The 27562-nt window shown below is 37.4% G+C and overlaps 1 protein-coding gene across 2 annotated transcripts; it reads left to right on the plus strand.

Annotated features, from left to right (window-relative positions):
• The first annotated feature begins 3794 nt into the window (after positions 1-3794).
• On the plus strand, positions 3795-27562 carry LOC110097382 (homogentisate 1,2-dioxygenase). 2 transcript variants are annotated; one of them, XM_020823739.2, is made up of 10 exons: positions 3795-4095; positions 4453-4683; positions 13879-13958; positions 14554-14721; positions 14811-14986; positions 25998-26067; positions 26256-26410; positions 26898-26981; positions 27063-27240; positions 27310-27562. In XM_020823739.2, the coding sequence occupies exons 1-10, from the start codon at positions 3866-3868 to the stop codon at positions 27324-27326; spliced, it is 1389 nt and encodes a 462-aa protein (XP_020679398.1). In that variant the 5' UTR covers positions 3795-3865; the 3' UTR covers positions 27327-27562. The 2 variants fall into 2 exon arrangements, with proteins under 2 accessions (XP_020679398.1, XP_020679396.1); XM_020823737.2 differs by having other exon boundaries at positions 3796-4095; positions 27063-27551.

The raw sequence follows: 27562 nt of genomic DNA on the forward strand, positions 1-27562 counted from the left end.
ACTTAAGCTCCTTTTCCAAAGCCAAAAATCTCACTCACAATTACAAGTAATATTGATTTTTTATTAGCATAGCCTTGATGTAAATCTTATAAAAATTTTAGAAGGTCACCAAAAATCATGATTCACTAAATATGTCTAATCAATTTCAATCCCTAAAACTACATACATCATCCACATTAAAGGCTAAAAAATAAGATTTAGAATTTTATATTCTATGCCCATTGTTAACTTGGCTGACCCCAATCTTTTTTTTCCTACCCAAAATCCACTCATCCGAAAATCTTTTTGACATCTTCTAAACTTTAATTACATCCTTTGAAGCCCCAAAAATAATTTTACCCCTCACGAAGTGACTAATCCTCATTATACCTTCACCATTAAACTGATGCCAATGTAGAGGAAATAGGACTAGGCAATCGTCTTACTTAGTTTATCTAATAACTACATATGGGGTTTTGTATTTATTGTGAAGCTATGGTTGGAGTGGTGGTTTATCTTATAGGAGGATTAAGATATGGAGGTAGATTTTAGAATGATTTGAAATAGGTACTTAAGGATGCTTAAGCTGCTTAAGCTCATTACAAAAATCAACCAAAGGATGCCCAATACATTTAGAAGAAAAAATGAACATCAAAGCTATCCAAAATTGATCAATTTTTGCCCAATAGTTCTTATAAAGAAATCTGTGAGGGGTGGAAGGTTTTTCACCAGGAAGAAGCACAATTGGACAATGATCAAAGTAAGAGGGGCTTTTTACCACATAGTGAGAGTTGGGAAAAGAAGCCAACCAATCATCATTCACCAGCATTCTATCAAGCTTAATATGACTAGGCTTATCTAGTCTCTAGTTAAACCAAGTATAAGGATTTCCCATAGAAGCAAGGTCATTAAGCTTCATAGTGAAGATGATATCATTGAAATCATGCAGCTAACTTTGAATTAGAGCATTACCCCCAAGCTTATCGGAAGGGAATCTACAACAGTTAAAATCCCCCATTAAAATCCAAGGGAGCTCCTCCAACGGTTCAATAGAAATAATATCCTCCCAAAGCCCCTTCCTCTCATCCAAATTGTTGGAGGCATATATAACAGATAAAAGAAAAGGCTTAGAAGAACTAAAAACAACCAAACCAGATATCATCTGAGAATATATGAAAAAGGGGTTGAAGGAAATCCTATAAGGGGACCACTTAATCCAAATTCTTCTAGAATTGGAGTAATGAAAATTGTTGTAGCTTTCTTCATCAAAAACCAAGTGGTTGTTACAGAAAAGGGAATCAGACAAAGCAAAGAGGTGAATCTTGTTTTCCAGAACACATAACATATCTAACCTCAAAGATTGGGCAAGTTTCCTGCAGCAGAAAACCTTGTCAAAGGAGGAAAAACCTCTGACATTCTAAGCTACGATGGAAGGACTAATAATTTATTTTTGGCGTTTGGAGTTTTTTTGGCTCGCCCCCTAGAGGATTTTGTTTGGGAAGAAGTGGTGGTTTTGCTAGTAGAATTGTTATGATGCTCTTCATTGTATGATGAGGAATTATCTGAAGAGAGAGTGTCCTACTCATTGCTGCAACTCTGAAGAACATTGAATTTATTTTTTGAGGAGACTATAGTGGTCATCAGAGAAAAAGAGGGAGCCTCCTCCTGAACCTCCTCCGTCTGCCCAAGGGATGGATCTATGGGTGAGTTGAGGTTTGTAATGGTGGGGTTGTTATGGGATGGTTGAACCACTAGTTCTGAAATGGGGCATGTGGAGGTTGCTGTTATGGGAGGGTTTGAGGAACAACTAGGAATGGAGGGAGGATCATCTGTTGGGTTCAGGTGAGAAGAAGGAGTGTTTAGGATAACTTGTGGTTGGGTGAGGGTGTTAGAAGAAGTGGGATGAGAGAAAGTCAAGCCCGCCTTAGTTTGGGTGGAGGGGGTATATTGTTTGGGGCTTTAATGGCATGTGGAGAGGGGAGTTGGCAAGAGTTGGGAAGATTATTGCCTTTAGGAGCAGGTGGGAGAGATTGGAATTTGTTTCGAGGTGATCTGGATAAGCTGAGCCCACGGGTTCGAGGCTTAGAAGGAGGTTTTGGGTTAGGGTTTGATGGACAAGCAACTGCGAAATGAGCCAATGTATTATAGTGAGACCATAAGTCCAGTTTCCACTCATATTGCACCTTAAGGTGAATAACGTTTTCTTCCAAAGAAATAGGGATGGAATCTTGGAATTTTGAAGTTGCGGACACTTGAATACAAATGTGGGCATAGGTCAGTCTAGTTTTTGTAGTAGTTAGAGCATCAACCGTTATCGGGATACCAATTTTTGAAGCAATTTGTGAAATACCTTCTCTGTTCTAGCACACGAGGTGAAGGTCAATGATCTTCACCCAAATGGGAACTGAGGAAAAATTTTCCCTAATCGGTTGAAAGAGAGGGAACCTTTTTTTCGAAAATGAAGGGTTTAGCTAAGAAATGCCATGCTCCTTTCGACCAAACCATGTCGAGATCTTTCGCAACCGAAAATTTGAACAAGAAAAAACTATCACTGAGGGCTATGAGTTGAAATGTACCTGTAAGTTTCAACACTCTTTTGCCGCTGATAGAAGAGATTCGTAGTAAGGCCTCTTACTGAGAGAGTATCCGACCAGACAAAGATCCCATTCAGGTGTAGCCGCCGCTATCTTTTCTTTGTTGAAAGGCACTATCTCTTCGGGAGTATCCAAGAAGGAGATAAGAAGGGAGGAGGTGGTAGTTTCGGGTATGGCCACCATGTTGGACCGAAGCCGATCCAAAGCTTTAGGAGAAGGTGGAGTAGTGGTCGAGGGAAGTGGGGGGAAATCCTGTGGGGAGAGGAGGGGTCCATGTGGAGGGAATAAAAATTGGCCACCGGCGGATGTCAGAGCCCTTCTCGGAGGCGGAAACTTCAAGGTCGACGAAGAGCGGTTGGGATTTCCCGAATCGCCATACCTAGCAGAGGAATTTTTATTTGGTCCGGACACCTGACGTAGCTCTACATCCGAACGCCAATAAAATCTTGCCACGTGCTCTTACTCTTTACCACGCGGCCCGACGACTCGACCCGGAACGGAAACCCGATATTGCTATGTTAGTGTATTGCTAGGTATTGCTCGGTATTGTTGGGTATTGCTTGGCAATAACAAGAAATACCGCTCTGTCAAGACCAATACCGAGCAATACTGAACAATACCTAGCAATACCTAGCAAAACCGGGGTATTGCTCGGTATTGTTCGGTATTGCTAGGTATTGCTCGGTATTACTAGGTATTGGTCTTGACAGAATGATATTTCTCGTTACCGAGTAATACCGAGCAAAACCTAGCAATACCCTGGTCTGTACAAATCAGCTAATACATTGCAATATTGGGTTCCGGTCCGGATTGGGTCGTCTGGCCGCACGATAAAGAGTAAGAGCATGTGGTGACATTTTATTAACGTCTGGATGTAGAGCTACGTCAGGTATCCAGACCTAATAAAAATTCCTACCCCGAGTCTTTGCTACGAGCTACTTTGGACCAATAATCATTGAGCATCTTTGCTGTGCCTCTATTTTAATGGTACTTACTTCTGCGGGTTTATCACTTTACCTGCATCGATTTTATTTTTATTAAAAAATGTTTTTGTAAAAATTTTATCAATAAAAGCTGTAAGGCCAGGCCAAGGGATCCGTCAAGAAAATTGTTTTCGTCCCGCACGCTGGCTCACCTTCATATTTTATTTTATTTTATTTTATTTTTCTGGGTGAAAAGCGCTCGCTAACTAGTGCGCGCTCATCTCCGCTTAGTATATAGTGCCTTGCTCAGTATTGTCACCACCCCCAACCACTCTATCACTTCCCTGTTGCCGTAGAACAACTCAGGGCATGTCGCACAGCGAAGACGGCGGCTGCGTAGCTATCACTAAAACCGGTTCACTGGAATGGCCGGAAGATCTCGAGTACATGACCGGATTTGGAAACAGCTTTTCATCCGAAGCGCTTGCTGGTGCTTTGCCTGAGGGACAGAACAACCCCCTTTTTTGCCCATTTGGCCTTTACGCGGAGCAGATCTCCGGTACGGCCTTCACTTCTCCACGACGCCTAAATCAGAGGAGGTTAACTCGTTGGCGCATATCTCTCATCCTATCTTCTATGTCAGTTTTGATGATGTGTTATTAATGCTTCTTCCTGATAAAAGTTTGGATCAGGTTGTTGGTGTGTTTATACATGAGTAGTGGGATTTGTTATTTGTTTTGATTGATTTACAAACATCTGGCCTTCTGGGACGGAATATTAACTTGAGGGTTTGTTTTTGGAAAATTGAATTGACGACGATAACTTCTTTTTTTTTTTTGTTTCCTTTTGGTTCTAATGAAGGATGGGTGCTTGCAGCTTGCTGATCTTTAAAATTTAATTTTGAATTTGTTGTTTTGCTTTGTTTTTTTATTGACTTCCATTTTTTTTTTTGGCAGCTGGTTTTATCGGATAAGGCCTTCTGTTACACATGAGCCGTTTCAAGCTCGTAAACCTCGCCATGATAAAATACTCAGCGAGTTTAATCAGGATAATTGTTCTTTCACGCCTAATCAGCTGAGGTGGAGGCCCGTTGATTTCCCTGAGTCTCCCACTGATTTTATCGACGGGATGTACACCATGTGCGGAGCGGGAAGCTCTTTTCTTAGACATGGTTTTGCTATTCACATGTAAGGATTGACTCGTTGAAGTATATTTATGCTTGAAGTTGCAATGTCCTGTTTCTGTCAGTGTTGAAGTATCCCAAATTTATTTAATTTCATGACGCATAATAGTTTAATTATGTTATATAGTCTAAGCTAGTGAATATAAATTATTTGGAGTCTTCTATTGATTTTGTTTTATGTATTCTATATGCTTGATACGTCATCAAATATTACTTTGATCCAACACGATTCTCAAGGCATATTCTAGTTGAAAACTTCTGAAATTAAATGTGAAACCATCCAAACTCCAATTTCAGCAAATTTTCAGTCAAACTGAATGTGTCAAAGAGATGAACCCAACGACATCAAAATCGGTCCAATCCGAACCAAAATGGGGCTAAATTAAGAGTTCAAAGCATATTTGGAAGGTTCAAATCATTAATTAGATGACAAAATTATATCTAAATATGGCATGCTTATAGTCGAATTTAGCGGCTAGGCGAGACTTATCCAACGAGCCCAGGATCGTTGAATTCCGACATTATTAAGGCACTTAAACACTTGAAAAATGCTCTATAATCGGGGAAATCAATACGGGTCATTCGATGGAGCACTCAGAAAGTGTCCCCGGATCTTCTCTATATTTATAGGGTGTGTCACTACAACCTCCGTCGCCCGCCGACTATAGATCGTCTGTCCACCGTCGCCCACAAACTATGGTCCGTTCAACCTCCGTCGCCTGCCGACTACGGTCCTTACAATCTTCGTTGCCCACCGACTACGGTACCTCCGATCTCCTACGCCCGCCGACTACGATCCCTTCGACCATCGTCATGCGGCGACTATGGTCTCTCCGACCACCGTTGCCCGCCAACTACGGTCCCTCTAACCTCCATCGCTCTCCAACTACAATCACTCTGATCTCTATTGACTACCGACTACGGTGTGTCCGACCTCCATCACACACCGACTATGATGTCTTCGACCACCGTCGCCACTAACTATGGTCCCTTCAACCTTCATCGCATGTCGACTATAGTCCCTCTAACCTCCATCATCCTATCAACCAAATGAACAAGTCAACTTTCTCTTGAGAATTGCTCCCTTATCATTGGATTCTTCCAACCTAAACTATGTAATGTGCTCTATATGATACAATGAGCCAATGCCTTTCCCATGAGGAAGGGCACCATTTGTAATTGACTATAAGCACTAGTGGAATCATTTCAATCGGGCCAGGCTACGCAGTTTTTCCCTTTTTAAAGATTTTTCACATAAAAATATTGATGTCTCTTATGACTATTGCATACAACTTTTTTATCAGTGTGTTTGTTGGATCTTTGTTCAAAGTTAAGACATTAAGCTCTTTATCTCTCTATCACCTTGAATGTTCCAGTCCGTAACAACTTTTTGTGGGAAACGATTCCTTAGGGGCAACTTTTGCTCCAACCTTGAAAGGCCGGTCACGTCAACGTCCTAGACTTGGTTAAAGAAAGGTAGTCTCTTTACCATGCCTCATTATTCTTGGACCAAAGGAAGTCCATCAATATTAAGGAAATCTTAATCACAATGAGCAGATATTATTCTATCACATTTCAACCATCAACCATCCCTACATCAATTTTATGGGAAGCAGATTTTGATTAGGGGGGCAACCTTAATTGTAATTCCGAATATGTTTTTAATCAAGCAGGTCCTTCCAGTATTTTACTTGTCCAAAAATAATCTTACTAGAAACTATTTATCATAAAGCTTCTCAGGCTTCAAATGAATCTTAAACTCTATAAAGTTCGCTGCTGGACTTTTACTCCTTGGTTAAGGTAAGTCTCGACCTCAAAAAGGCAGTAATAATCTAAAGATAGATTATTCTTCACCTTCAATTTGGGATACACACGGCATTCACCCCTCCAATCAAGGTATAATTGATCTCAAAGGGATTTGATTCGACTTCTCTCACACAGGTTAACATTATCGAGCAATGCTCTGATAAACAACGTCATATAGGTCAAACAGATAGGTCAAACATTCTTGGTGGATTTTCGTCAACCTCTTCCACGCAGGTTAGCACCATCAAGAAATATTTTAGCAAATAATCACGGATAGGTCAAACATCCTTGGTGTATTCTCTTAACATCTTCAACATAAGTTAACATCATCAAGTAATGCTTTGGCAAGCAACCTTGGATAGATCAAACATGTTGTGTAGATCTCTCTCGATATCTTCCATTCAAATTAACGTCATCGAGCAGCCCTCTGACGAATAATCTCAGAAAGATCAGAGCTCTAACAAGCCTTCGCTCATTTGGCACTATTAGTATGCCACCAGATTACTTCCATCAATGTACCACCTAATCACCTCCGTTAGGCTATTCATAGTCTTCCCCTATAAGCATGGATGCTAACTATCAATAGAATACAGCTTAGCCACCACCATCATCAGCTCTTCACTTGATCTCTACTGTCGGTATTTAAACTATTACAGGACAATTTTTCCCCCATCAGGAGTAAATTGGAGCCTGCGTAAGAGTAGGGGTGTCAATATTTGATAGGACCCGAGAACTTAACTCGAACCCGACCCGAAAATTTCGGGTTAGGGTCAACCCAAACCCGAAACGGGTCAGGTTCGGGTTCAACATTTCGACCCGTTTCAAAATTCAGGTCGGGTTTGGTTTAACCCTTTGACCCGAGATTGACCCAAAAGTGACCTGTTTTTAACCTAAAAACCCGATTTTGACCCGACAAACCGAGATTGACCCGATTTTGACCCATTTTTTACATGAAGGAGATTGACCCATTTTTACCTGAAAATTAGCTATTTTTTTCGTTGGAAACCGATCATTTGGGGCTTGTCGGGTTGATCCTGACACGAAGCGGGTTGGGTTTGGGTCCGAAAAATCTACCCATTTTTTAAAACAAGTCGGGTTCGGGTTGAGTCGAATAGTGCCAGGTTAGTTTCGAGTTCGATCCGAACCCGACCGGTGACCCGAAATTGACACCCCTACGTAAGAGTATTGGGCTTTCATCACCACTGTCGATATTTAAACTCTTACTGAATAAGCATGAGTGAATTGGAGCCTGCATAAGAGTATCGCACTTTGATTATTGCTGTTGGTATTGAAACTCTTGTTGGATAATTTTTCCTTAATCGAGAGTGAATTGGAGTCTGCGTAAGAGTACCGGGCTTTGATTGCCGTTGCTAGTATTTAAAGTCTTGCCGGATAATTTTTCCCCCTTCGGGAGTGAATTAGAGCCCACGTAAGAGTATAGGGCTTTGATCGCTGTTACCAGTATAGGGCAAATTTTTGAATTTTTTATTAATTTTAAAAAAATTTTAATACCTAAAAAAGAATTAATCCCTATTTTTGAAAAAATAAAATAGGAAGTTATTTAAAAATATTAATGTTAAAAAATAAATTAAATATGCAGGAAATTTATTATTTCCTTTCTAGAAAAATTTTTGGATTCCTTAGGATTTTCTAAAAAGTTTTCAAAAATTTTTGGGGCAAAAAATATTATTTGTCTATTAAGTGTTTTATTAATTAAATATTAAAAAAATCCCCACCAACTTATTGGTGCGGCTATTGTAGCCCTACCTGCCTTCCTTAGAGAAAAAAATAAAATAAAATATGTATTAATGATAAATATATATAAATATGAGTATATATAAATTGATTATTTATAATTGGTTGTTATAGATATTTTTGTTGTTCATTTATATTATATCTCGTTATTTTAATATTTTTTATGTCCGCGGAACCGTTTTTCGATGTTCCAGATTTAATTTTGATAGTTTTGAAACACAAAAGAGCCTCGATGATAAGTTTTGTGCTATTTGAAAAGATTTGGAGTAAAATTTTTTGACATTTTTTGCACTGATTAACGCTCTGACTTGGCAGAATACTAAAATTGTAGATATATTTTTTGACTTTATAAGTTTCAACATTCAAAAATAGGGGGCAATTAATACATCATCTATATTGCTTTGATCGAACATAAATCTCGACGCATATTCAAGTTGGAAACTTCTAAAATTAAATTTGAAAGCATTTGAACTCCAATTTCAGCAAACTTATAATCAAACTAAATGTATCGAAGAGACTAATCCAACGACACCAAAATTGGTTCAATCTGAGCCCAAATGGGGTTGAATTAAGAGTATGAAGCATATTTGGAAGGTTCTAAGCGTTAGTTGGATGACAAAATTATATCCAAATATAACATTCTTATAGTAAAATTGAGCGGCTCGGCGAGACGAATCCAACGAGCCCATGATCGTTGAATTCAACATCATTAAGGCACTTAAACACTTGAAAAATGCTCTATGATAGGGGGAATCAATGTGGGCCATCCGATAAAGCACTCCGAACCTGCACCGGATCTTCTCTATATTTACGGGATGCGCTACTCATGAAAATCTATAAATTGATCACCACTCTCTACATGAGATGGACATTTGGCCATAGTTTAGAGAAAGCATTGAAGCTTCAAGAACTCCAGCACCATCACTGGCTAACCTCTGTGGACCATCGCCGAACCATGCCCTGGCCGGCCACCACCGCTGGACTTCAACCTTGTTGCCGACTACCGTCGGACTTCCATCTGAGCATTGTTGGATCACCGCTTGGCCGCCAATTGCCGCTAGACTTCCACCCGGCTGTCGATCGCTGCTTGACTTCCATTTGGTTGATGGTCACCGCCAAACTTCTACCCGACCATCGTCGGACCACCGCTCGGCCACCAACCACCGCTCGGCCCATCAACTACAATTCGTTCGACCACGGTCGCCCGTTGACTACAGTCCCTTCGACCACAGTCTCATGCCGACTACAGTCCCTTTGACCTCAGTGGCATGCGGACTACGGTCCCTCCATCCTCTGTTGTCCTGCCAATCAAATGAATAAGCCAACTTTCTCTTGAAAATAGCTCCCTTATCATTGGTTTCTTACAACCCCAACTATGTAATGTGCTATATATAATATAATGAGCCAAAGATTTTCCCTCGAGGAAGGGTACCATTTGTAATCGACTACGAACACTAGTGGAATCATTTCAACTGAGCTAGGCTCTATAATTTTTTTTCCTTTTTAGGATTTTCCACGTAAAAATCCTGGTCTCTTATGACTATTGCACAACTCTCTTTTATTTGTATACTTTATGGATCTTCGTTCAAAACTAAGGCATTAAGCTCTTTATCTCTCTAACATCACAAATGTTCTAGTCCATAACAATGCTAAAAAATATTGGAATAGATTAGTTTGTTTTCTACTTTCTCCATACCAGTAAGAAGCATGTAGTGTTTGGTATTCTAGTTTTCTTAATGTGTGTTTGCTTTGATTCTTACTTCTTACTTAGCAACCATGTTTATGCCCTTGCAGTGTAAAAAGTATCATTTATATACGTAGGCTCGGAGTCTAATTTAATGGTTCTGATTAGAATATTTCTTTTTCTTAATTCAAAGATATGCTGGTTTTACCAAAACCTTAGCGTAGTGCATTTCTCCTTTCCAACATTCTTTTGGCAAATAATTTAATAAATATGATATATATATATATATATATTGCATATGTTTGATAGATAAAATTTCGATTCGAGCGAATGAGATTAATTAAACTTTAAAGAAAATTTTTTAATTTATACTTGATTTAATTTTAATTCAAAATTAAAATTAATTTGAATAAATATGAAATCATTAAAATTGAGTCATCGTGAACTTGATTGAGTCTAATCAAATTCATTATAGTCCTAGGCGTGACTTTCTCAAGTAATATTTATATTTAAAGTAAAATAGATTTTTAAAAAAATGTATTTGCTAATTTAAAAAATAATAATTATAATTTTTATTGTTTGCTACCAAAGTTGTTATGATGGTGTCTGCGTGGCAGCTAGCTAGCCTAGTCTTCTTCCCCTTATGAGGTGTTTATGGCTGTTTTGAAATTGTTATATTTTTGTATATTTTTTTTGTTAAATTAATTTGTAAGTCTGATTGTTTTGAAAAGTTTACCTTAAATATTCTCCATGAAGAGTAGTACCTAGGCAAGTAATTCTGATTTAGTCATCCTTGATGATGGTGGAGAATGTGTGTTAATTCCTATCTTTAAGAACAAAGGTGTTGCGCAAAATTGTGCAAATTATAGAAGAATTAAATTGATGCGTCATACTTTAAAGCTATGGGAGAGAGTTATTAGAGCATAGGTTACGACATGATAGTAACATTTCTCAAAATTAATTTGGATTCATGCCGGGTAGGTCTACTATGGAAGTCATATATTTATTGAGAGGTTTGATGGAGAAGTGTAGAGAGAAAAAGGAAGATCATCATATGATTTTTATTGATCTAGAGAAAGCATATGATAAAGTTTCAAGAGAAGTGTTTTGGAGAGTTCTAAAGAATAAAGGGATAATGCTTATATTAAAGTCATTAGGGATATGTATGTTCGAGCTGCTATTGGTGTTCAAACACAGGTGGTTTGACCAAGTATTTTTCAATTTCAGTTGGATTACATCAAGAATTAGTCTTAAGCCCATATCTTTTTGCTTTAGTCATGGATGTTCTTACTAGAGATTCGCAAGAGGATGTTCCTTGGTGCTAACGATATTCTTCTTGTTAATAATACTAAAGAGGGAGTTGAAGGTAAACTTGAATTATGTAGGTCAACCTTAGAGTCTAAAGGTTTTCGTTTAAGTAGATCTAAAACCGAATACATTGAGTGTAATTTTAATAGTAATAGTTCTAGTGGGTGATTTGTGACTTTTCGTGATCAAGTCATTAATAAGAGTACACGTTTTAGATATCTTAGGGCCTATTGGTCAAAGTGAAGGTGAAATAGATGGGGATATTATTAGTATAATTCAAGTTGGATGGATGAAGTGGAGGAATGTATCGGGCTTATTGTGTGATAGAAACGTACCACTCAAACTTAAGGGAAAATTCTATAAGATGGTGGTTAGACCTGCAATGCTTTATGGCGCATAATGTTGGCCCTTAAAAGAGAAGCATACTATTAAGCTAAGTGTTGCAGAGATGAGGATGCTCAAGTGTATGAGTTGCTTTACTGTTAGAGACAGGGTACAAAATGAGCATATATGTGAAAAGGTTGGAGTAGCTCCTATGGCAGATAATATTAGAGAAAGTCGCCTTAGATGGTTTGGTCACATAAAATGGCAGCCTTCTGATAACCCGGTTAGGAGAGTAGATGTATTATATTTTGAAAGTTCGTATAGGTTGTTAGACCTAAGTCAATTGTCCCAATCCTAACCAAGAACGAGATGAATTGGTAATTTAAAAAACTCTTGAAAATTTTATAGAAAACTATTTTTATTAATTTTAAGCACAATGAAAGTTTTAACACAATAAAAATTTTTCAACCACAAAATTAAAATTACAGAAATTAAAAATGCGGTAAATTAAAAACACAGAAATTTATAGCGGTTCGGTTCAACTTGACCTACGTCCACTCCCTGAAGACTCCCTCTTCAGATATTGCACTATTATCAAAGCGACTCTCTTTTTGCTCCGACAGAAGACGGAGAATCCTTTAAATTACCCTCTCTTCCACCAATTCCCGGTGCGGCAGAGTACCGTTGTCCTTTCACACCCTCCATGTGTCAGTAGAGTACCGTCATCCTTTCACACCCTCCAAGTGTCGTCAGAAAGTCGGCGTCCTTTCACACCCTTCAAGTGTCGGTAGAGAACCGACGTCCTTTCACACACTCCTGGTGTCGGTAGAGAACCGACGTCCTTTTTCACCCTCTCGGTGAAGACAGAGAACCCGCGACCAATGTTGAAGAACTTCACTTAAGAGCCTCAATATGAGATGGGCAGAAACTTGAAGGAGATAAAGAGATCCTTGTTTTGGGCAACCTTGTGAATCCCTAACAACTCCCCTCACTTGTTCTCTCACACTTCATTCTCACATTCTTTCCCAAACACTCACACTCAATGACCACTCTCAAGAGAAATTCACAACAAAGGTGTTTAGTGACAATTTTTCGGACTCCTTATATAGAAAAGACATGAAAAATCGTCCAAAATCTTAAAATTACAAGAAAATTGTCCTACGATCGTACTGTTCGATCGTATATTGTCCCGTACGAACACATAGTGTCCCATACGAATTGCCCGTATGAACGCATAGTGTCCCATATGAATCGTTCGTATGAACGCATAGTGTCTCGTACAAACAATTCAAATTTATCTGTGCGAATTGGTACGAATTCAATTTCATCAATCCGTATGAACGCATAGTGTCCCGTATAAACAGTTCAAATTCATTTGTATGAACTGACATCGTATTGTACTAGCAGTTCAAAAACTGAACAAGTTCGGCCGGTACGATTGTGTGCGAACCTATTTCGTGCTTTGGTCGTCGTCTGTACGAACCCTACATCGTACAGTACGAACTAGTTAAATCAAATCATGTTTCGTATGGTACGAACATGGACAAGCCCATTTGTACTCTGGAAGTCGTCTGTACGAACCCATGTTCGTACAATACGAATAGTTCAAAAAAAAATTCAAAGGCATGATTCGATTAACTGCTTTCTAGAGGAACACTCAGATCAAATAGTCCAGTACGATCCCAAAATCTTATATTACGATTAGTTTAAAAATATAAGTTTTTACACTCCTCCAGTGTGTGTGCACGGCTACCCAATTACAATCACACTTTCTCAGACTCAAGAAAAATAAAAAAATTATAGACTTCATTACAAGAAACCCTAATCTAATATGTCTTGAAGTCTTTGGCAGTCTGGAGTATGATTTTCCTGAAATGATAGTATATACACAAAACAAATATAGCATGAAAAATACTATGAAACATAAAGATGTGAGCCATAATGTTTGTTATCATTAAAAATATAAACTCATGAGCAATGAGTCGCAACAGATTTAACCGATGTTAAGAGAGATAGAGGTAGACCTAAAAGACTTGATTAGAAAATATTAGAAATGATATTTCCTTATTAGATCCAAATGAGAATTTGACTTTTTATTAGACACAATGGAGAAAAAGGATTCATGTTGCCGACCCCACGTAGTGGGATAAAGACTTGATGTTATTGTTGTTGTTGTTTGTTGACAGTTTTATTAATGTATAAAAAGTAATGGTTAAAGTAGTTTTAACACAGAAGGTCTTTGCTCTTTAGTTTTGATACTAGGTTAGCACATTCATACATCATGGTAAATTATTACCATATTCAAATTGCTATTTTGTGTAGGTATGCTGCAAACAAGTCCATGGAGGGTTGTGCCTTTTGCAATGCTGATGGGGATTTCTTATTAGTTCCACAAACAGGAAGTATTGATTTTTTACTCTTTGGTGCACATTGTTTTGTTGATTTGTAGCATAAATAATGTATTCAACTAAATTTTGGCCTTATCTTTTTCTCCTTAAGATGACTCATCTATGATGTGATAGAAATTAACCTACTACTGGATTTAAACTCGATAAACTGTGCCATAGTTTAACTAACATGGACAAGTTAACATGAAATGGGTTAATTTTAGAATATGCCTAATTTCAGATTACTAGGTAAACTGTGCAATGCTAGTGTGTATCTGTTAATGGAAAGGGAACTTCAAGGTGGCATGGGTTTCTCATACTTCTCTTGAAGCTTCTATAGTTTCAGTTAAAATGCGACTGTTGTGTCCTTAAAGGTTGTAAAATAGTGTGAAGGTAAAAGTAGCACCTAGCAAAGATAAGGCAACAAAAAGGTTAAAAAAAAAGAACTTAGGTTTTCTATGTATATTTAAAGAATTGCTAAAAGATACATACATCGATTAGAAAACTTTATAGTCTGTTGTATGTAGTTCATCGTACAGAGTTTTTTTTTAATAAATTGCATGTATCTTTTCTCTCCTTATCCAATCATTTGTCTTACGATGATGTCCAGGATTGTGGATTACAACTGAATGTGGGAGGCTGCAAGTCTCTCCTGGTGAAATAGTAGTTGTTCCTCAAGGTTTCCGATTTTCTGTGGGCTTGCCTGATGGTCCGTCTCGTGGTTATGTTGCTGAAGTTTTTGGAACTCACTTTCAACTCCCTGATCTTGGTCCTATTGGTACAGTTTTTTATTAGCTTTTGCTACATTTCTCAACCTTTCAATTTCCCTTCAAATGGAGTTAAATATTTTTCTAAATGCTATTGTAGGTGCAAATGGCCTAGCCTCTCCAAGGGACTTTTACGTCCCCACAGCTTGGTATGAAGATGAAGCTCACATTGGTTATACAATTGTCCAAAAGTTTGGTGGAGATCTTTTCACTGCAAAACAAGATTTTTCTCCGTTTAATGTGGTTGCTTGGCATGGGAATTATGTGCCTTATAAGGTATTAGTTATGTTTATGCTGATCAATGTATGTTCTTAGATTCTTTTATTCCAATAAAATCATGCAGTCTTTGTAGACTGCTAATCCATCCATGAGATTCATTGGAGATTTTTTTCGTTATCGAGCGCAGATCATCATTGTTAACAAAATCTGTCTAGTGGAGCTTAAATCAAATACATAAGTTCATACTATGTTTCCACTAAGGTATCCTTTTCCCTTCTTGCATTGTCAAAGGGTACTGGAGAAATAATGGAGAATTGTGGGCTGAAAATTCTTACTTAGCTTTGTTGAAATATGCAAGTGATTGAGTTAATTTTAAGAAGGTATGTGAATTTTAGATAAAACATTGTCCAGATATTTAGTCCTTATGTGAGAATTTTATGATTTGACTTGAGGTTTCTCACAGGCATAATGCGCTAGTATTATCTCTTTTGATAACAAGGGTTAAATTTCTATTAAGGGGTTAGTGTATAAGCTCTATGGTGCTTTGTTTTTGTAGAAACCAATTGGATTCGAGCAAAAATACACAACTATTAGTTTAATGGATGGTGAGGAAATGATTATGAACGGGAGATGAAGATTTTATAATTCTATCATCTTGAGTTATCATAAGCCTTGGTCAGCTTGGTCAATGGGGCTAGTTGACCTAATTTGATTATTGGATTTTATCAGCAACCATCTGTTATATTGTTAAATAGAGCTTTGTTGGATTAGGAGGAAATGTTATTGAATCGGGCTCATTTTAAATCGACTTTTGCTAAAATGGGACTTTATTCTCTGTCAAGGGCACATTATAATTCACGACTCATTGGCTTAGATATTGGAGAATATATGGGATTAGGCTGTAATTGTAGTCTAGTGGAGTTATCACAATCAAGTAACCACCGAGTCAATAGTCACGAGTCACATTTTTACAGGTGTAAGATTTTCAGTGTCAGCATAAAATTGTTTTTGAGATGACATTGGTTTCTTAATCTTTTGTCAAAATTAAAATTTTCATCCTTAACAAATAAATGCTGAAGATGAATGGATTTTTATTATTAGTATGACGCAGCTATAGATTTTTTAGTGTGCATATATATATTCTTTGGAGAACTAGATGAAATTACTTTTGGTTATGCTTTTTCTTTGAATATGCCCATCATTGAGGAAAAAGCCTGAAGTGTATTTATCTTAGATTTTAAAAGAGTATTTTTATGATGAGGATACTCTCTAGTCTGATTGGTGATAAACATGCTCAACATGAAGTATGAGTGATGTGGACATCCGACGATGGACGTTAATCAAAGGAAGAGACGAAGATCGACGGCCGAGATCCCTTCATTTTATCTTAGTTTATTAATTGTATTTTTTATTTAATTATACATTTTTCATTTTTACCCTTAAGAGTCTTATCTTATGTAAGCCCAAGGGGCAAAGTTGTTTTTTAGTTTCTTTTAAGGCCTATATATAGAGGCCCCTTGCTCTTGTATTAGACGATGATGGATTATTAAAAAAAATTTGTCTGCACTCTTGTTCTTTGGGAAGAACTTTGGTGAGATTCCTATATGAGGGAAGCGTAATACCCACCAGCCGCAGGATGTGTTCAGGCTCATGGTTTATCTTCTTTTCATATCTTCTTCCCTCTCTCTTTCTCCACCGGCCATCTTCTTCCATTATTCCTCTCTCTAAATCCCCCACCCTCCTCCTTTAACTGCCGGTTTTCTACCACCCTTCCACCCCACCACCACCTCCTAGCCGGCAACCCCTTCCCCACAACCCTCCCCTTCCCCACCGAAATCCACACCTCCTTTTTCTTCCCTTGGCTCCACCAATTCAAATCTTGCATTCAAAACCTTCCAATTTGAACCATTCTTACTTTGGGAACAATTTAATTTCATATTCAAATAAATTTGAATTTTGAATTTGTTTCCTAAAATGAGAATCCCTATTTTAAGAAAGTTCCTAAATTCACGCCCATTTGCATTTTTAAATAGGGTTGGAATTAAATCAATCCTTCCTAATTTAAAATTCTAATTCAAGCAAGCATTAATTTCCCTCTTTTAAACCTTTCCCCTCCTTGAAGCCGCTATCCCCTCATCATCCACAAGTTTGAATTTCAAATCCAATTAGCCTCTTGATTACTTTTCTAAATTAGTTAATTGTTAACTTGGAAAGCTTCTTAAATTGAATTCAAATAGATTTGAATTTCAAAAATCTTTTCGGATTAATAAATCTATTTTAGGATGCTCCTTCAATTCCTACAAATCTGAAATTAATTTCAGATTTAATTCTCAATCCCAATTAATGCTTGATTCACATTCATTGAACCTAGACTCCTCATCATTCCCTCTCACTTGGCTGGCCCCTCTCTCCCCTCTATCGTAATGATTTCCTTCCTAATTAAAGGCCCTAATTAAGGAGATAATTAATTCTTCTCTTCCCTTCCTTCTTTCCCATTAATTAAGGGAAATTTGATATGGAATTTTAGATCTTTAGATTTTATCACTCCTTTCATTCTACATCAGTTTGGTATCAGAGCATGGTTGTACAACCAGGATGCGTACTCGACGGAGTCGAGCTTTCTCCCACCCCGGAAGAATGATGCAGACATCTGACCGTGGACGTTAATCAAAGGAAGATATGAAGATCGATGGTCGAGATCCATCCATTTTATCTTAGTTTATTAATTGAATTTTTGATTTATTTATGCATTTTTCGTTTTTACCCTTACTTAAGGGTCTTGTCTTATGTTAAGCCCAAGGGACAAAGTTTTTTTTTTAAGTTTCTTTTAAGGCCTATATATAGAGGCCCTTGCTCTTATATTAGACGATGATGGATTATTAGAAAAAAATTGTCTGCACTCTTATTCTTTGGGAAGAATTTTTGTGAGATCTCTATGTGAGGGAAGCGTAATGCCCACCAGCCGTAGGATGTGTCCGGTCTCGTGGTTAAAGTCCCTAGGTAAGGGCATCGCATCACCCGTCTGCCGCAAGATGTGTCCAAGCTCATGGTTTATCTTTTTTCCCCATCTCTCTTTCTCCACCGGCCATCTTCTTCCATTATTCCTCTCTCTAAATCCCCCACCCTCCTTTAACCGCCAGTTTTCTACCACCCTTCCACCCCACCACCACCTCATAGCTGGCAACCCCTTCCCCACAACCCCCATTCCCCACTGAAATCCACACCTCCTCGCTCTTCCCCTATGATGCACCGACACTCTGCTTAAAGAGGGTATGCAGTGTCGAACATGACACGACATGGACACGTGTGCGACGCGGTATTGAAGTGTCGCAATTTAAAAAATTAAAATTAAAATCGGACACGAGTGTCTGGTTATTAAATGATAAAATCGTTCTGTTCTATTTAGCCTTTTCCGCGAACGAGAAGCCCTATTTTTTCGATCCACGAAAGAAATCTTCTAGGGCGGACCGGGAGAGCTCGCAGTCGACTCCAAACAGAGCTGGCTGCCTTCGCCTCCCGTTCCTTCGTCATTTCTTCTCGAGTCGAGGCCAAGCAGAGCTCGTCTTTCCCATTCCTTCGTTCTTGCGTGATTTCTGTGGTCATCCGAGGCAAAGTTCGCAATCAAGGCCAAGCAAAGCACCTTCTGCGCACAAGAGAGCCAAGACCTATAAGTGAATTTCGCTATTTTTTCTCTTCATTGTTGAAAAACCTAATGTACATGCTCGGTACCGCTAGGTATCGATAGGTACATGCTCGGTATCGCTAGGTACAAGCTCGGTACCGCTCAGTACATGCTCGGTGCCACTAGGTACATGTTCGGTACTGCTAGGTACATGCTTGGTACTGTTAGGTACATGCTCGGTACCACTCAGTATCTTCCCATATAAATAACTTACGAACTTTAAAAACAAGCAGGTCGAACCCCACCAGGGGGCAGCGCCCCCTTAGACCCTCGGCAGATCGGTATATTGTTGTATTCATGTTGTCTTATTATTGGGATATTTTGATTTCACTTCATATCAATTTAATTTGATGTATTTATATGTATGATTGGTTTGTTAGCAAAATGAGCTCTGCTGCTGGCGGGAGTGGATTAGGTGAAGGTTCAAAAGAGCCATCTGTAGAAACTGATAAGCCGTTATGATTTCATTTTACAAAGTTAGGAAAAACATTTTAAGGAGGTAATGTGTCATTCAAATACAATTATTGTGGTAGCACCTACAAATGCAATTATTGTGGTGAATCTAATTCTATCATTCCCTCTATTGCGTAGTTGGACCTTCATGTTGTACTCAATAATTTTTTGCTTATATTTTTGTGGTTGTACTATACATTTTGTACTAAACATCTTTATGTTATAAGTTAAACAAGTTATCATGAAATTGATTTATTATTGCTTGTCATTTTTACTATAATGTCACCTTAATTTCTATATATTATATTAAAAAATTATTATGTCGTGTCCACGCCACACCCATATCCTATGTTTTTAAAAATTGCCGTGACCCGTGTCCGTGTCGTGTCGTGTCCGTGTCGGTGCATCATAGCTCTTTCCTTGACTCCACCCATTCAAATCTTGCATTCAAAACCTTCCAATTTGAGCCCTTCTTATTTTGGGAACAATTTAATTTCATATTCAAATAAATTTGACTTTTGAATTTGTTTCCTAAAATGAGAATCCCTATTTTAAGAAAGTTCCTAAATTCATGCCCATTTGCTTTTTTAAATAGGGTTGGAATTAAATCAATCATTCATAATTTAAAATACTAATTCAAGTAAGCATTAATTTCCCTCTCTTAAACCTCTCACCTCCTTGAAGCCGCTAGCCCCTCCTCATCCACAAGTTTGAATTTCATATTCAATTAGCCTCTTGATTACTTTCCTAAATTAGTCAAGTTATATTGGAAAGCTTCTTAAATTGAATTCAAATAGATTTGAATTTCAAAAATTTTTCCGAATTAATAAATCCATTTTAGGATGCTCCTCCAATTCCTACAAATTTGAAATTAATTTCAGATTTAATTCTCAATCCCAATTAATGCTTGTTTCACATTCATTGAACCTAGACTCCTCATCATTCCCTCTCACTTGGCCGGCCCTTCTCTCCCCTCTATCCTAATGATTTCCTTCCTAATTAAAGGCCCTAATTAATGAGATAATTAATTCTTCTCTTCCCTCCCTTCTTTCCCATTAATTAAGGGAAATCTAATATGGAATTTTTTATCTTTAATTTTTATCACCCCCCTTCGTTCTACATCAGTTTGGTATCAGAGCATGATTGTGCAATCAGGATGCGTACTCGACGGAGTCGAGCTTTCTCCCACCTCAGAAGAATGATGCGGACATCTGACCATGGACATTAATTAAAGGAAGATATGAAGATCGATGGTCGAGATCCATCCATTTTATCTTAGTTTATTAATTGAATTTTTTATTTATTTATGCATTTTTCATTTTTACCCTTACTTAAGGGTCTTGTCTTATGTAAGCCCAAGGGATTTTTTTTTTTAATTTCTTTTAAGGCCTATATATAGAGGCCTTTGCTCTTGTATTGGACGATGATGGATTATTAAAAAAAAATTGTTTGCACTCTTGTCTTTGCGAAGAATTTTGGTGAGATCCCTATGTGTGGGAAGCGTAATACCCACTAGCCGTACGATGTGTCCGGGCTCATGGTTAAAGTCCCTAGGTGAGGACATCGCATCACCCGTCAGCCGCAGGATGTGTTCAGGCTCATGGTTTATCTTTTTTCTCTATCTCCTTCCCTCTCTTTTTCTCCACCGGCCATCTTCTTCCATTATTCCTCTCTCTAAATCCCTCACCCTCCTCCTTTAACCACTGGTTTTTCTACCACCCTTCCACCCCACCACCACCTCCTAGCCGGCAACCCCTTCACCACCTAAATCCACACCTCCTCCCTCTTGGCTCCATCCATTCAAATCTTGCCTTCAAAACTTTCCAATTTCAGCCATTCTTATTTTGGGAACAATTTAATTTCATATTCAAATAAATTTGAATTTTAAATTTGTTTCCTAAAATGAGAAACCCTATTTATGCAAAGTTTTTAAATTCATGCTCATTTGAATTTTAAATAAAGTTTGAATTAAATTAATCATTCCTAATTTAAAATTCTAATTCAAGCAAGTATTAATTTCTCTCTTAAAACACTCCCCTCTTTGAAGCCACCGGCCCCTCATCTACAAGTTTGAATTTCAAATTCAAATATCCTCTTGATTACTTTTCTAAATTAGTCCATTGTTAATTTGGAAAGCTTCTTAAATTGTATTCAAATAGATTTGAATTTCAAAAACCTTTCCGGATTAATAAATCTAATTTAGTAAGCCCCTCCAATCCCTCCAAATCTGAAATTAATTTCAGATTTAATTCTCAATCCCAATTAATGCTTGATTCACATTCATTGAATCTAGACACCTCATCCTTCCCTCTCACTTGGTCGGTCCCTCTCTCCTCTCTATCCTAATGATTTTCTTCCTAATTAAAGGCTCTAATTAAGGAGATAATTAATTCCTCTATTCCCTCCCTTCTTTCCCATTAATTAAGGGAAATGTGAGATGAAAATTTAGATCTTTAATTTTTACCACCCTATCTATTCTACATAAGTTTGGTAGCAGAGCATTGTTATGCAACCAGAACGCGTACTCGACTGAGTCGAGCTTTCTCCCACCTCGGGAGAATGATGCAGACATCCAACGGTGTATGTTAGTCATCGGAAGAGATGAAGATCGACGGCCGAAATCCCTCCATTTATCTTAGTTTATTAATTGTATTTTTAATTTAATTATGCATTATTCATTTTTACCATTACTTAAGGGTCTTGTCTTATGTTAGCCCAAGGGGAAAAGTTGTCTTTTAGTTTCTTTTAAGGCTTATATATAGAGTCCGTTGCTCTTGTATAAGATGATAATGGATTATTAAAAAAATTTTGTATGCGCTCTTTTTTTTTGAGAACTTTGGTGAGATGCCTATGTGAGGGAAGTGTAATACCCACCAGCCGTAGGATGTGTCCGTGCTCGTGGTTGAAGTCGCTAGGTGAGGGCATCGCATCACCCGTCAGCCACAGGATGTGTTCAGGCTCATGGTTTATCTTTTTTCCTTATCTCCTTCCCTCTCTCTTTCTCCACCGGCCACCTTCTTCCATTATTCCTCTCTCTAAATCCCCCACCCTTCTTTAACCGTCGGTTTTCTACCACCCACCCCACCACCACCTCCTAGCCAACAACCCCTTCCCCACCGAAATCCGCACCTCCTCCCTCTTCCCTTGGCTCCATCCATTCAAATCTTGCGTTCAAGACCTTCCAATTTGAGCCCTTCTTATTTTGTGAAATAATTTAATTTCATATTCAAATAAATTTGAATTTTTAATTTATTTCCTGAAATGAGAATTCCTATTTAGGAAAGCTTCTAAATTCATGCCCATTTGAATTTTAAATAGGATTGGAATTAAATCAATCCTTCCTAATTTAAAATTCTAATTCAAGTAAGCATTAATTTCCGTCTCTTAAACCCCTCCCCTCCTTGAAGTTGCTGGGCCCTCATCCACAAGTTTGAATTTCAAATTAAAATAGCCTCTTGATTACTTTTTTAAATTAGTCAATTGTTAATTTGGAAAGCTTCTTAAATTAAATTCTTCATCAATGAGGTATTTCAAAATATGTGTAGGAACGTTATACTATGGATATTTTTATCTTTTGCTATATAGGATGGCCATTTTAATTAGTTGTGGGTCTCCAAAAGAGAATCTATAAGCAGGTGTTAGAATGCAAAGAGTATAATTGCACTATCCCATAGGACAAAATGGTCACATACCTTTACACTCAACTCAAGCAGGTCAATGAAAGAGCAGATAAAATCATATATATGATTATCCATAGAAAATAGCAGCTCTCGCCTACACATTTCTATGGATGATGATATATATGATTCAATAGTCATAAGATTTTCCTCATTCAATACATTAGTTCGAGTGGGGTTTATTTGATGTAAGTATCAGTTTCTTACAGTCATAAGCCCCCTGTGGTTAATTACATCTTAGGTCTTGACTAAAGAATACTCTCGATTAGGGATGATACTGTATTCTCTCCCTGGTTTGGTGCATAGTGGGATTCCTAAGTTTTTCTATTCCAAGGAGGTAGGCTCAATGGGCTCAAAATAGAGGGCTGTTTTGGTGGGAATAAATGGAGCTTATTTAAGGATTATTCTAGAGTTTATGGGGATTAGGTGATATTTGATTTCTTCTATAGTTTTTTTTCTTTGTTGGCGTCCAGGTGATTTGGGAGAGTCGATGTACCTCTCTAATTGTAGATCATGAAATCTCTCTTTTGTTTTGAAGTATAATAAAAAATATCAGCCATCGTTTCTCAATCTATTGCAGTTTTTATTCTGATTCTCATTGATTTCACTTCCAATGCATATCACTATGATACCAATTGATGGTAATAGCACAATAAGTGCGGGGGTAATGGTGGATCAGTGTTTAAAATTTGTTTGAACTAAAGAGTGAAATGTGTTTACAAGCAAAAAAATATTATAGAGCATAAACAAGATATTACCAGAATTACACAAGTAGTAAGAAAGAGCAAAAAAGAAGAACAATCGTCATTTATGTTGTTTGACCTAGATTTTCACAACAAACACTGTCCCTAGGGGCCCAGTGCATCCCAAATACAAGCACTTTAAGCATTCTAAGCATTTTATATAGAAGGTTGCACAAGTTAAAAAAAAAATGTAACCACACAATAAAATATTCTTTTGGTACTTTATCTCTCTTGAAATAGAGCATTAAAGCTTGTAAAAGATGTAGGTACTTTGGCTCACAAGACATGCATAAGTATACTTTTTTATCTCTTTAGGGCTTTATTTGACATAATATGGTTTTTTGTGAGATTTTTTGAAGCAATTTAATGTATATGTGATGCACTATTTATGTCTAAGATAACTATCTCTAAATAACTTATAACAAAACTAAACTCCTTAAACTTTGTCTAAAAGTTAACATTTTGATTAAAACAAAAAGTAATTGTTAGAGCTCGCTGCACAAATCGATTTGATTTTGAGCCAACTAAGCTTGAATAAGCTTGATTTCATGCTAGCTTGAATTTGAATCCAACGTACATGAAATCAATATATATTCTTTGTTTATTATTCTATATACATATAAAAATATATGGGACGCATGCACACATATGTGTGCATGTACATAATTAACAACACACAATCACTCCCTTTCAATTTGATTTCTAAGCAAAGTGCAAGCTTCAAAAATTTCAAGGTATCTCATGCTGATTTTAATTTGAAGTCTTCGCAGTCTGGAGTTCTTTTTCCCTGTAATGTTAGTACACACAAGAGCAAATACAATTCTTCCAAAAAATGTTAGGAGATAACTACACATTTGAACAATAATGTTTGGAATCATCAAAATTATATAAGTTGCAAGAATGTAAAACATGCAAATAGCAACTTTCCTAACAGGGGTGTTATTTGATAAATAAATATATATGCATATAATAAGTATGAATTTTATGGTAGGGATGAGAATGATTGGAGTTGTTGACATGCTAGAAATGATCTAGTTTTCAATGTGTTTTACTATTTTTTGTGTGATTTACTATATTATTTTCAAACGTTCATATCGATCGTACTCTTGTTGAGTCTCAGATGCCGCCTCTGCCATTCATGGTTGATGCATGAGCCTTCTCTTTTGCACCAAGCATTCATAAAATATTCAATCACACAATTCTGATCAATTTCTCTTAACTTGCCTTCGATGTCTGCCCATACTTTTGCTTACAAGATCTTTCTCCTACCAATAGTTGTATTTTTTATGTCATTTAAATAACTTAAACCCGTTCATATCCTAAGCTCACTAGACTTTGGTTTTTCTTGCTTGCCATCATAGTGAATTTGTGTAATTGCGTTCATCTACATCCATCTGATATGAGACAATATCTACTTGGACTTGCCCTTGGAGGGATCTCCAACTCTACTCATATTCATATCATATTGTGATTGCCTTCAACTGGCAAGATTTGTCTTCGTCTACATTTCCTGACGAGAATCATGGCAACAGATATGATTCTACTATTGCAGCCCCTGACACCGTTACTTCCAACAGATCTAATTACATCCTCCCAAATCTCACCGAGATCTACTTCTTATGTTTGAATTTTCACTAGATATGACCACCTATTCTATCATCGGTTTAGATCTCAATCGTTATCTCCATTTTTAAATTTTCTTGAGCTTGAGGGTGAGGTCGGTGTGAAATGGCAGGTAATGTCATGAATAAATACAACGGGGTTAGTTTCAACGCGGGTTTTAGGTATTTTAATCAGTCATTAGGTGTCATTATATGCATATAAATACTCATGTTGAGTATTAGAGCAATCAAGCAAGATGTAAAATCCCTTGAAGTTTTGGCTCTCTCCCTTTCTCCCCGCAATAGTTGGAGCTACGGACTCATTCAATTGCCCAAAAACCTTTCACCCCCATAAGTAGTTGTAGACATTGTAGAAATTGTCTAGTTATCAATGCATTTTACTATTTATCTGTGTTGTACTGTATTTTATTAAAAGTTCATATCAAAGCATGATATAACGACAACTTTGTATGATATTCAATAACAAACATAGACGCCAATAATTCCATATACTGGAAAAGAATGAAGCCGCACATTATTACTAAACTCCACAGTATCATGTTAGATTTTGACAGTCCACCAGCTGAAAGCTTTTATTAGGTTCAAACTGAGTAGCTAACTTTCTATTCTGACCAATTAATAGATCAATCATTGAAGCTTCTTCTTGCTATATGGTATATGATGCTGCTGAAAGAAAAAATGGGTTCAAAATGTCTTTTCGGATTGGCTTTGGCCAGATTGAACCAATTTCTGAATTGACTGCTCACTCTGAGTGTTATCAACGTCATAAACTATGGCTATGTTGAAATATTGATTGACCTCATTATGATATTTACATGCACAGCTAATGCTGTGATATACTTCTTGAACTGCAATTTCCACGGATCTGACTTTTCATAATATTTGTTCCAGTATGATCTCAGCAAATTTTGTCCGTTCAATACAGTTCTGTTTGATCATGGCGATCCTTCGATTAACACAGGTAGCTCAACTCCAAGTTAACTTCTTATACTTGGCTAATTTGAATTAAAAACCAACTAAAACTGACTAAAAAGCAAAAATATCACAAAGAGTATAATAAATAGAAAGGATAAAGGTCATATTTTTCCAGCTCCCACAATCTTTCTTATTATTGCTCGGACTATTAGCTCATCTATTTTCTCAATGCAGTGCTTACAGCTCCAACTGATAAGCCTGGCGTTGCTTTACTTGATTTTGTCATCTTCCCGTCTCGTTGGGTTGCTGCTGAGCACACATTTTGCCCTCCATATTATCATCGCAATTGCATGAGCGAGTTTATGGGCTTGATAAATGGTAGATATGAGGTAAATTTCTCACTTCCTGCCATAATTCGTATACTCAAGGTCTGCGTTGTTTGTTTGTATTATTATTTATTTGCATTAATGCAATATTAGTACAGAACAATACACGGTAATACAGATCAAATACGGAAAATTATTAGGTCCAGACACCGGATGTAGAGATAGGTCCATTAATCAATAAAATGTCGACACGTGGAGTGGACACGTGGATATTCAATATGTTTTAATGTGTCCGCGGAACTTTAAGCCAAACGCACCAAAAGCGCAACTAAAATGCAGGTAAAGCGCAGTCAAAAAGCACACTTAAAGTGCAACTAAAGCGCAGGTAAAAAGTGCACTACACTTGTCAAATTTTTAGTGGATGTCCGGACGTATCTATACATCCGGTGTCCGGACCTAATAATTTTCCCCAAAATACAATCCTCAGCACACCAAAACTATGAGGACCTATATGTACCTGCTGCTGACATGCTTATAATTTCTTATATAGGCAAAGGCAGAGGGCTTTCTCCCTGGAGGGGCTACCATCCATGCTTGCATGACTCCCCATGGACCTGACAATACGACCTATGAGGTAAAATTCTTTCCGACAAATCTGGAAAGAAAAAGAAATTCCGACAAAAAGTGCTTCTGCATTTCTTTTTCATTGCTACAGAAAGCGATTGAACGTGGTGAGGATGCGGGGCCTTACAAAATAAAGGATGCCCTTGCATTCATGTTCGAGTCTTCACTGCTTCCTCACATCTGCACATGGTCTCTGGAGTCTCCTTATAGGGATGCAGACTACTACCAGTGCTGGATTGGTTTAAAATCTCACTTCTCAACAGAAAATGGTAGGAAACTTGTCCAGTTTTGATACAGCTGGGTTTGGATATGACGCAACTCGTATGGTGTGTGTATAGGTGATTGTAGGCAGTAAAGGGTATGCCCAGTTCTTGGAAAATGATGGTGGATTTCGGACTCCCAGACCTACGAAGCGGAAGAGAATGCTTAGTGGATGTGTGATTGGATTTTAAAATGAAGTTCTGGATGCTCAAGAAGAGCATACTAGAGTTATTGAAAATTGTATTCTTATCAATCTTTATTTTTTTTTGGGAGCTTTTAGAGCAAGAATGGCATAAAAAGCACGAACAATTAACCTAAATATTTCTTCTA

Source organism: Dendrobium catenatum, unplaced genomic scaffold (genome assembly GCF_001605985.2).
Source record: "Dendrobium catenatum unplaced genomic scaffold, ASM160598v2 fragScaff_scaffold_542, whole genome shotgun sequence".
NCBI lineage: Eukaryota > Viridiplantae > Streptophyta > Magnoliopsida > Asparagales > Orchidaceae > Dendrobium > Dendrobium catenatum.